Source organism: Galeopterus variegatus, unplaced genomic scaffold (genome assembly GCF_000696425.1).
Source record: "Galeopterus variegatus unplaced genomic scaffold, G_variegatus-3.0.2 Scaffold185, whole genome shotgun sequence".
Lineage (NCBI taxonomy): Eukaryota > Metazoa > Chordata > Mammalia > Dermoptera > Cynocephalidae > Galeopterus > Galeopterus variegatus.
In genome coordinates this window covers 741,387-751,680 of record NW_007726296.1, presented here as the reverse complement: position 1 = coordinate 751,680, position 10,294 = coordinate 741,387, and the positions used below count along the sequence as shown (strand labels likewise).

Genomic DNA, 10,294 nt, shown 5'->3' with positions numbered 1-10,294 from the left:
CCCTTAGGGAATTCCTCTCCATTCCAACTCAGGGGTCCCCCAGTAGTAACAATTACAGTAAGGATAGCAGCCTTGACTAACAGGCTTACTGTACATCTGGCACTGGGCTAAATCTTCACTCTTTGAAGCTGAAAAATAGCTCTGTGGGGCAGGGCAGGGGAGCCTACTTTATAGATGTGAAAACCGAGCCCAGGGTTGAAATCCAGATCCATGTGCTTCAAAAGCCCTGACTCTTAACCCTGATGCTGACTGGGGAGGGGGGTTTCTTTGATTTCTGGGGTTCATTGCAGCTCAGTGTTACCTGAAAGGCAGCTTGGATTTCAGCACAAACGCTCCACTTAGAGTCAAGAATCTGCAACTACAAGGTCCTGTCCTCAGCTGTCGCCAGGTGGCTAGGCACCTGCGCCACCCCCTCCAGGAGACAGGCTCTCACGGCCCCTTCTCTCTCTCCTCGCCACCTCCCCTCGCCCTCACAGGTGTGGATTGATGCCGGGACCCAAATATTCTTCTCCTATGCCATCTGCCTGGGGGCCATGACCTCGCTGGGGAGCTACAACAAGTACAAGTACAACTCGTACAGGCAAGTGTTGCGCCGGCGGGCCTGGCGGACTCTAGAGATGATGATGATGTTTAAAGAGAAAAGAGAAGTAGGGAGCGTGGCTTCCTTGTGTTGTGAATTAACTTGCTCCCTGACATATGTGTAACTTAGGGACTGTATGCTGCTGGGATGCCTGAACAGTGGTACCAGTTTTGTGTCTGGCTTCGCAATTTTTTCCATCCTGGGCTTCATGGCACAAGAGCAAGGGGTGGACATTGCTGATGTGGCTGAGTCAGGTACGGTGGTATTGGTGGCAGTGGTGGTGGGCACTGCCACCTAGTGTGTAAGACAAGTACTGCAGGCATGAAGCCAGACCCTAGGGGGCTTTTGGGGGGGACGAGCCTGGTTTCTAAAATGGACCCCCCCACCAACATGTCCCCCAAATATCAAAGAGTACAAAAGCTAAATTTTAAACATTTATTGCAATTTGGCCCAAGGGGTGGCAGAAGCACGGGGTGTGGTTAAGTTGGGGAGTATTTAGCTACATTATACGGTCTTCCCCCACCCTTCCTTTCCCAGCAAACTCCTGGTTTCAGCGACAGAAACCACTTTCATACCTCAGGCCCAGTGGGCACTCCATTGCCACCTTCTCAGTCGTGGTTTCTGTATTTTGCACTTTGCTCCCAGCACACTCCCTCTGAGCAAACTCATTCATTCATTCCACCGACATCTATTTATGGAGGCTCTACTCTGTGTCAGGCACCACCGTTGGCACAGGACCGCGTGGGGGGAGGGGCACACAGATGAGGACAGTGGGAGCAGAAGGCTACTTTTTGGGACAGTGACAGATGCAATTTGGGGGTAGGTTGTGAGGACACCATCCTCCCTCAGGGTGGGGGCCCATTTGGCCGGGTACTCCTCCTTGGGACACCTGGAGTCATAGGTGTGGAGAATCACAGAGTCTCAGAATCATGGATTCTGCAGTCTGGGACTTCTGGAACCTAGGATCCCAGAGTTCCAGCAGGATGGTTTTGGAACCTGAGGATTATGGGGTCTTCAACTGATAGAATCCTACAGCCTTACCACAAGATCTCCAGTGCCTGGACTTGGCCATGGCTGCTTGAAGTCCTGGGCTGACAGTCTTAAAACTGCAGTGACTTTGATTATGGGATTACTTTAGGCTCCCAGGACCCCCAAAGTCCACCTTTCCGGCTTCTCCGTCTTTCCCCAGTACTGCTCAGTTCAGTTGGAGGAGGGGCGTCAGTTGCCTGGAAGATTTTGTTACTTTACACACTGACGGCCCTCCCCTCTGCCCCCTGCTGCTGACCTCCTGTTTCTCACAGCCTCCCTTGGGCCAACCAGAGGCAGGGGAGGGTCCTGGTCTGTGATTCCTTTCAAGCCCAGGGGAGGGTGTAAGGGTCGTAACTCCAGAGACCACTGCAGAGCAGAGTCAGGCACAGCTGGAGTCCCTGCTGTTCCACTGCCTTGACCTCCCCCTTCTTACTGTATCTGAACACAAGGCCGTGTTCTGGTGCCCCAGTCATAGAACCCTAGCTTTGGACAGTCAGGGGACACCTTGGCACTGTGTGTTTAGACATCCGCTTCTCAGGTAAGGCGACCAAGTGACTTGAGAGCAAGGGCCTTGCTCGGGCTGGTTAGGTTCAGAGCAAGGGTCTCCAGGCACCCTGACCACTGCTCCTCCACCTACCACATGCTGGACAGGCCCTTCTGACATGGGGACGTCCCCCTCTTGCCTCCCACCCCACCCTGGACCCAGGTGACCCCCTCTGTCCAGTCCAGTGCAAGAATTTGGGTGGACTCCTCTGACTTCTTGGAGCCCCCGGCTCTGCTCACTTTCCTCCTCACTTGGCAGAGACCCCCACTGCTGGGCCCCATCCTTAGAAACCCCCTAGGCTTCAGGACCACCTGGGCAAGTCCACACCTCAGCCCCACACTTGTCCACTGCCTCTGCTTTCAGATTGAACCTTCGGACAGGACTGAAGGTTTGCCCCCACTTCCTAAGGGTCCCCAAAGGCAGGCCAGAGGCTGAGGACACAGAAAGTAATTCCAGAAATAGTCACCCTCATTTGGGAGCTGGGCAGTGGAGTGGTGAGGAGTAGCCTGGGACAGTTTACAGCTCCTCTGCAGATGGCTTTCTCCAACTGAGGGCTTGCAAACCAATTCCAGCTGATGGGGAGTCGCCAGGAGCATGGAGTGCATTTGGCGGTGGGAGATGTCGATAGATAGATAAAATATGTCTTTCTCTGTTGACAGCTAGGTATTTTCATATACGTATATATCATCAGCCTAAGTTGTCTGCTTCCTCCCGTCCACTTCAAAGATCTTGTCATTTATCCCCCATGGTGATATCTGAACAGCCAGCACTTGAAGGGTGATTATTTCTCTAATAAGCTTTTAACAAGCACCATATTGAGCGAAGTGCATTTGAATGAGATAATTATTTGTAGCCAAACAGAGTGCAAACGAGATGTCACAAGGCACATTCTCTGCCAGTAGGGAGGCATCCCGATCCTCAGAGTGGCTGTGTTCCTTCTCCCGGGCTTCTCTCTGTAGAGGCCCCTGCACGCTTTTAGAGAAGGCTGCTCAGACCCTCTGCTGCAAGCTGGCTGAGAGGCAAAACTGAAATACAGAAACGAGCCAATTAAGAATCTGCAGCGCCCTGGCGGGGGCAGCGGGAGCAGCAGGGGCGGCGGGGCCCATTTCACATCTGTCTCGCAGTCGCTGGACTTGGTCCCTTTCCCGCTGAGGACCAGGCAGCGCCAGAGCTGACGTGGTGGGAGACCCGCGGGACCCTTGTGGATTCTGACCTCGACTTTGAATCCAAAGGCGTTTCCCAGCATCCCGGGGACACCCAGCCCTTGTCCCTCACACTCATTCTTTTGGGCAGCTTTGGGGTCAGTAGGAACACCGTTCCACTTCTGGCTCTGGCCAGTGCAGGGATCCGAACCCTTTACGTTGGTGTTACAAGGTGGGGTGCTAACCCACTGAGCTAACCGGCCAGCCCCCATTCCACTTCTCATGGAACTTTCTAGCATCACACATTTCTAGTGACAAACCACTCTGTCACCGCCCAAGGACACCGTTTTGGTCAGGTTTTCTCAGGCCGAGTGGACTCTAGACTGTAAAAGGAGTTGCTCTTCTCTGCCTCATTTGGAGTTAATGCCATGTAATGTGGTTTCTGGTTCCACTGCATTGCAACGTTGGTTTTATTTTGTTTCATTTTTTCATTCTTAAGCCATTCACTTGGTTTCTGATATTTGCTGTAAGAAGTTGTCCACGTCTCCTGTTCTCTAGACCTTCTTGTTTCCCACTTCTTGACTTCTTTTTTTTAGTTGTAGATCTTACTTTATTTTTCTGTCCAGGCCCTTTAGGCCTGCTCCCAACCCCTTCTAGGACCCACAGGTTATCAGTTGACGACTAGACTCTTTGCCTTGGCATCTGCTCTCAGGCTAGTTGGTGACAGGAGCAGACATTGCTTGACTCCTCCGGGATGACTTCCATCATCAGAAAGGCACCCCGAGCTGGCAGGGCTCCTGTCTTCCCGACTCTGCGCCCCAGATCTGTCCTGGTGCCCTCTTTTGAACCCCAGAGCCCTTTTCTAGGGAAACGGTGTCCACCTCTTGAGCTGGCAGGGCTCCTGTCTTCCCGACTCTGCCCCCCAGTTCTGTCCTGGTGCCCTCTTTTGAACCCCAGAGCCCTTTTCTAGGGAAACGGTGTCCACCTCTGAGAATCAGAGCACAAGAAGGCTCCTTGTGAGTCGTTCACAGTCACCTGACCCTCATTTTTCAGTTATGAAGCTGAGGCCCCAAGAGGGCATAGGTCATACACAGAGGAAATGAAGTAAGGACTTGACTGTAGCAGGGGCCTCCCAGGCCCGGGACCCTGCCCCTGTGCCTGGGTCCTTTCAGCATTTGGCCTTGTTTGGTCAAGCCATGAGGTCTTGGCTCTGATGCTGCATGAGCGGGCGCCGCACATGCCCCACTGAAGAGGCATTGGTCCTGCTGGGTGTGGTTTTGTGTTCTTTTTCCCTTCCACTCATACGATGTTTTAGCCATTAGATCAAAAATGGAAACGTTTTCTTTGCAAACAAAGGCTTCAGTAGTCAGATAACCAGAACTTTCCCCTGGCTTCCTTCCACAAATGTTGCTGACGTGATGGCTTTGGTTTGGGAGTGGGGTCCCCCTTTTCCTGAGTCCCTGGCAGACCGAGTCCGAGGCTCAGTCCTGTGTCCTGTCCCAAACAACCAGTGTCCGTACGGATTCCGGTTTGTGAGGAGGCCATTCATGCTGTGTAGGAGACAGATGTTAAACCGGGCCCCGCCTGAGCCCCGGTACGTCCCACCCCAAAGCAAGACAAGCCTGGTCTCCTTCCCCAGGCAAGAATTCAGCCCGGGCTCCTCCCTGCGCTTGGGTGTGGGACACCTGCCTCAGGTCTGAGTGTCTGTGTAAGCCCTGGTGCCCACAGAGGCCTGGCCACTGATGTGCATCCCCCTTGTCCCCCCTCCCATTTTCTCTCCCTTTAGGTCCTGGCTTGGCCTTCATTGCCTACCCGAAAGCCGTGACGATGATGCCGCTGCCCACGTTTTGGTCCATTCTGTTTTTCATTATGATTCTCTTGCTTGGACTGGATAGCCAGGTATGTATGAGTCCTGGGCTGGCCCTGGGGGAGCCTGATTCTGGGAAAGCCTCCTTATCCAAGCCATGAGGGGGTCCAACCCCTGCCCCGGCTCCAATCAGACTTGTAGCAGCTTCAGCCAGCAAGAGATCCTCCAGGACACCAGGCGTAGAAAAGGTTTCAAGACAGCAGCAAGAAAACGTCGGGCCCAAAGCTCGAGGCTGTCACCCCAGCAAGGGGAAAGGGACGACCAGGGGGTGTGGTTAAAATCAAGCCATAGATGAGAAATAGAAGGTCAAGACCCCAAAAGTAATGAAATGCTCTCCTGGAGCATCTGGGCAGGAAGGGACTGACATCACTGGGGCATGAGTTGATCAGTGTCACAAGTGGGGCAAGAGGAGTCTGACCCACACTCAGTGTCCTATGCTTCCCGGGGCAGTGAACTTGCCCCGACCAGTGCTTCATGCACAGCTCAGGCTGGGGAGCCTCGTCAGACCCGCCCTGTCCTCTGGCTGTCCTGACTTCTGCCTCTGGGGACAGGGCTCTTTCTATGCGGGGGTTGTTTCCTGTACTTCTGAACCCCACCTCCCATCCCTCCAGGGCTCGGGCCCCCACTGGAAGGCAACTCACTGCCAGGGCATGTTAGTGAGGGCCAGCGAGTGGCTACTCCTGGCTCTGCAGCAGCACAGGTCCAAGCCCGCCCACTGCTGTGTGACGTTGGGCAAGTTTCCTCCCCTCTAAGCCTCGGTTTTCTCATCTGGCAAATGGTTGTGTTTATACCTACCTTGCCTTGTGTGAAGCACCAGTCACAGTGCCTGGCATAGAGCAGTCGGTGGTGGTTGGAAGACAATTCACGTGACCTCCTGGGCCCCTTTCCCTGGAAATAGGTGTATTTTCATTGGGGCTTTGTTAAGATAACAGTTTAGAGCACGTGTCACTCCAGGAGTGGGGGATTACAGTATGCAGGTGGGTGGTCATGTGCCAAGGCCAGTCAGGGTCCTGCAGGTGGCACCATGCAGTCTAGTCACTGAGAAACAGGGATGAGGCAGGAGTCTGTGCAGTCTGGGTCGGGGGTCCCACTGCCCCATGGAAAGTCTGTGGTCAACTGGGACCCTGTGAGAGGCCGGAGCCTGCAGCCAGTTCAGGAAAGCCCTTCACTGCCCTCCCCAGGGGCCATGGCCTTCAAAGCCAGTGCACAGGGCGGGTCTCCGGGGACTCAGAGCTGAGTAGGAGGAAAAAATCTTAGAAGGTCAGGCAGAGGAGAGTGAGTCCAGAGAGAGGAGGCGGTCAGCTAGCAAGGTCAAGAACGGAGCGAGGGATTTGGCAGAGAGGGGACCAGGATTAGCGGAGAGGACAGAATGAAAACATTTGGGAGACTGGAAACAAAATACTTCTGTAGTTGTTGATAGACTCGAGCTGTGTAAACAAGCAAGAGGACGGACTCCATTAATCATCCCTCATCAATGAGTTCGGCCTTCAGAGGCCCTAAGCCAATGGTTTTTATAATGTCATGTAGAGCTCTAGGTGGAAGGAAAAAAACAAAAACAGAGGTTAATACGTGACAAGGCCTAACATCTCCACAGGCTCAAAACAGGCCACTTGGGCTTTGCCAGCTGCTTCCTGAGCCGGTGGAGGTGGTTATTCATTAGGTTTTGTCCCTAGCAGACAGCAGGGGCCTGGCTGAGGACCCGCACCTCTCTGCTGGGCCATGCAGCCGGCATGCTGAGGGGGGGGGGGCTCTCAAAGCCAGCCTCGGGGCGGGGGGGCGGCTCCTCCTCCTGCTTTGCAGAGCATGGACCTCAAGGCTCAAAGCAGTTAAGCGACCTGCCTGATATCACCCAAAACGAGGGGCAGGGGTGGGGACTCTCAGGCCCCTTCCTGGAGCCAGAGCTCAATGAGGCACCACGGGCGTCTGATGGCACAGGTTGGGCTGCTTCCTCCACATCTCTGTGCTAGTGAACTTGACAAAGGAGGAGGCTTTGCAGGTGCCAGTGACGTGCCACCTACACAGTCAGCACCAAGATGGACTCCAAGCCCCACTGTGTGAAGCATTCACCGGGTCCCAGGCCTCATGCCAGGCTTTTTATGTGCATGTGGGGGTTAAAATATACATAACATTAAATGTACCATTGTAACCATGTTTAAGTGCATAGTTCAGTGGCATTAAGGACTTTCACATCGCTGTGCTACTGTCACCACCGTCCATCTCAGAACTTTTCCATCTCCCCAAACTGAAATTCTATCCCCATTAAACAACAACTCCCCGTCCCATATCCCCAGCCCTTCTCCTGGCTTTTTGTACATTAGCACCTTAATCTGCAGTGTCCTGATGCCTGGGGACTACTATCACCCTTTCTACAGCCGAGGAAACTGAGACTTAGAGAAGCCTTCCCTTTGAATTCCCCCAAAATAGCTTCCTGGCACGGAGGTGCAGAGATCCAGGCAGAGGCTTCACGCCAGCATCGGTGTGTTCCAGGGAGTGTGACCCTTCACTCCTCAGGGGTCCCTGGCATTGGCGTGAGCTCACTCCCTGTCCTAGGAGCCAGCATGTGTGTTTCTTGGTGAGATGGGGTGGGGAATTCACCCACGTGGTGCAAATGCCTGTTGATATCTGGGCTGCCCAAGGGGGACAGCATTTGTGAACAAACAGCTCTAGGAGAGGAGAGTGGGAGCCTCCCCTCCCCCACACCGGGATCTCACCCAGCCCAGCCCCTGATGTGGGTTAACAGTAATCGCCTAGCTGCCAATTCACTCTAATACTTTCAGATCTTTCTCGATACCCCTGCCAAGCAGGGCAGATCCTCCCATTTACAGAGTAGGACACAGGCTTGGAGAAGTCAGGGTCACATAGCTGTTAAGTGAGGGCGGCCCAGGAGGCTGGTGGAGGGGGGTGGTGCTCTCTAGAAGTGCAGGGAACTTGGAAATGAGGGTGTCTGAGCTGGTCTTGGCCCTGACTCACAGTGACACTGTAGCCTCTTGTCTTTAATTTCCCCTCTTCAAAAAAGGAAAGAAACTTTGTTTTAAACTTCTTTTGAAGCTTAACATTTGAGCTGCAGGTTTGCTATCATTCAGTTGCTATTTAGGCTCAGAAACCACTCAGCTGACACATCAATTGGAGGTCAGAAAAGCATCCCCTTCTCTTTTGGGCCCCTTTCCCTGATTCCGGGCTCCACAGTGTCATCTCCGGCCCCCTTCAGCCCATGAAAAGGATTTTCTTCTTATGTCCCTTTCCTTGATCCTCCTGTGAGGTGTCCCAAAGGAGGAGGTGGTTGGATTTGTCTTGTTAGATGTTTCTTGCTGGAGAAACAACCTTCCCCAAAGCCTATCCCAGATAGAACAACAGATGGGTCAACATTTTTAACTTTTAAAGGAGTCAAATCGGCCTTAGAGGGTGTGTTGGTTGGCAGGGCAGTTTGAGTGTAGCCAAATTCAAAATGCTTCTGTGTGCCCTTTAGCCCTGAAGTTCACTTCGGAGGCTGCTGCAAATACACGTGCACACATGCCTAAAGGCAAATGGGGCCAGGAGCTGCTGCCTGCGCAGGCACAACAGACGTAGCAGACGTCTGGAACAGTCAGTCCGGCATCAGTTAGATCAGTGGTACCTGGCCACAGGCTGGAGTTTTATGCCATCTTTTTAAAAACGAGGCAGCTGTCTATGTAATGATATGGAACAGTCTCCAGGATAAATTGTTAGGCACAAAGATGGGAAGACTCAGATTGAGAATCATCCCAGAGCATGACCTATGGAGGGGACTTTTCAAATCAGCTTCCTTACCATGGGAATCCAGCAGTGGGATCCTGGAGTCACAGGCAGCATGTGGCTTACACACATGGGCATGCGTGCATGCATCCCCAAAGGGTGAAAAACTACTGTGTGAATCTGACCTGAACCTACCTCCTTTCTACTGATGTGGAAACTGAGGCCCAGGCGTGCCCCGGGTTATCCAGCAAGGGAGTGCTGAGGTCTACCACTGATGGGGAAACTGAGGCCCAGGCATGCCCCGGGTTATCCAGCAAGGGAGTGCTGAGGTCTACCCATTTGTCACGTGTTTGCTGAGCAGCCACAAGTGTCTGGCCGGGCTGGGCACTCAAGGGCCAGATATGAGTGTTACTGATGTGGAAACTGAGGCCCAGGCGTGCCCCGGGTTATCCAGCAAGGGAGTGCTGAGGTCTACCCATTTGTCACATGTTTGCTGAGCAGCCACAAGTGTCTGGCCGGGCTGGGCACTCAAGGGCCAGATATGAGTGTGGCACCACCTTTGCCTTCAGAGAGGACCGAGACACAGGGCGGGGGGGGAGGGGATTGGGGAAGGTGTTGTCACGGCAGCACACAGGCGCCACGATCGGGCAGGGTGGAGGGTCAGCACTGGCTTCAGAGAAGCGGTCGTTCTCCAGCTGATCTTAGATGATTAGGGAAAGGCATTCTGGGGACAGGAACAGCCTAAGAAAAATGCACAGGTGCAGACCACCACGGCTTGCCACACGGTACAAGGTCTGGCTCCAAGGAGCGGAAGGTGGCCTTGCCGGGCAGAGCCCTGAGGGACCAGGCTCTCACGTCTGCGGGCGACTCCTGACTCGAGCCAGTCTCTCCTGGTCCTGGCCGCACTGCACGAGCCCAGGCTGTCCTCTGAGCAGCGGGGGGCACTCACCGGCTCTCCTCTCCTCTCTTCTCCTCCTTAGTTTGTTGAAGTTGAAGGACAGATCACATCCTTGGTTGATCTTTACCCATCCTTCCTAAGGAAGGGTTGTCGTCGGGAAATCTTCATCGCCATCGTGTGTAGCATCAGCTACCTGCTGGGGCTGACGATGGTGACAGAGGTAGGTGGCTCGCTCACCCTACACGCCCTTTTTTCCTGTTGCCATGGCAAGATTGCTGCCACCTACTGCCCTTGGTCCCCCTGTCCTGAAAGACATGGGGAAGTTGCACTTCAGCCAAAATCCATTTTAACAACAGCTCTGTTCACCCAGGGCTGTGTACAGTGGCCTTTGTCAGGCCTGAAAGGGTTGAGACACAGGGTAAATTCAGACCTCCCGGTAAAGCCCGCAGGCAGTGCCATGTAAACATCACTGCCTTGCAGGTCGCTTGCCGTGCAGCCAGGCCTGCAGGCGTGTGGGCATCTG

At 53.8% G+C, this 10,294-nt stretch overlaps 1 protein-coding gene across 1 annotated transcript in view; it reads left to right on the top strand.

The window, feature by feature from the left end:
* SLC6A6 (solute carrier family 6 (neurotransmitter transporter), member 6) overlaps nt 1–10,294 on the top strand; it is a 47,160-nt gene that overhangs the window by 24,269 nt on the left and 12,597 nt on the right. Inside the window, exons 6-9 of the mRNA XM_008564395.1 lie at nt 477–580; nt 710–834; nt 5,082–5,194; nt 9,854–9,991. Coding sequence (XP_008562617.1) covers nt 477–580; nt 710–834; nt 5,082–5,194; nt 9,854–9,991 — 480 coding nt within the window. The remainder of the gene's footprint in view (nt 1–476; nt 581–709; nt 835–5,081; nt 5,195–9,853; nt 9,992–10,294) is intronic.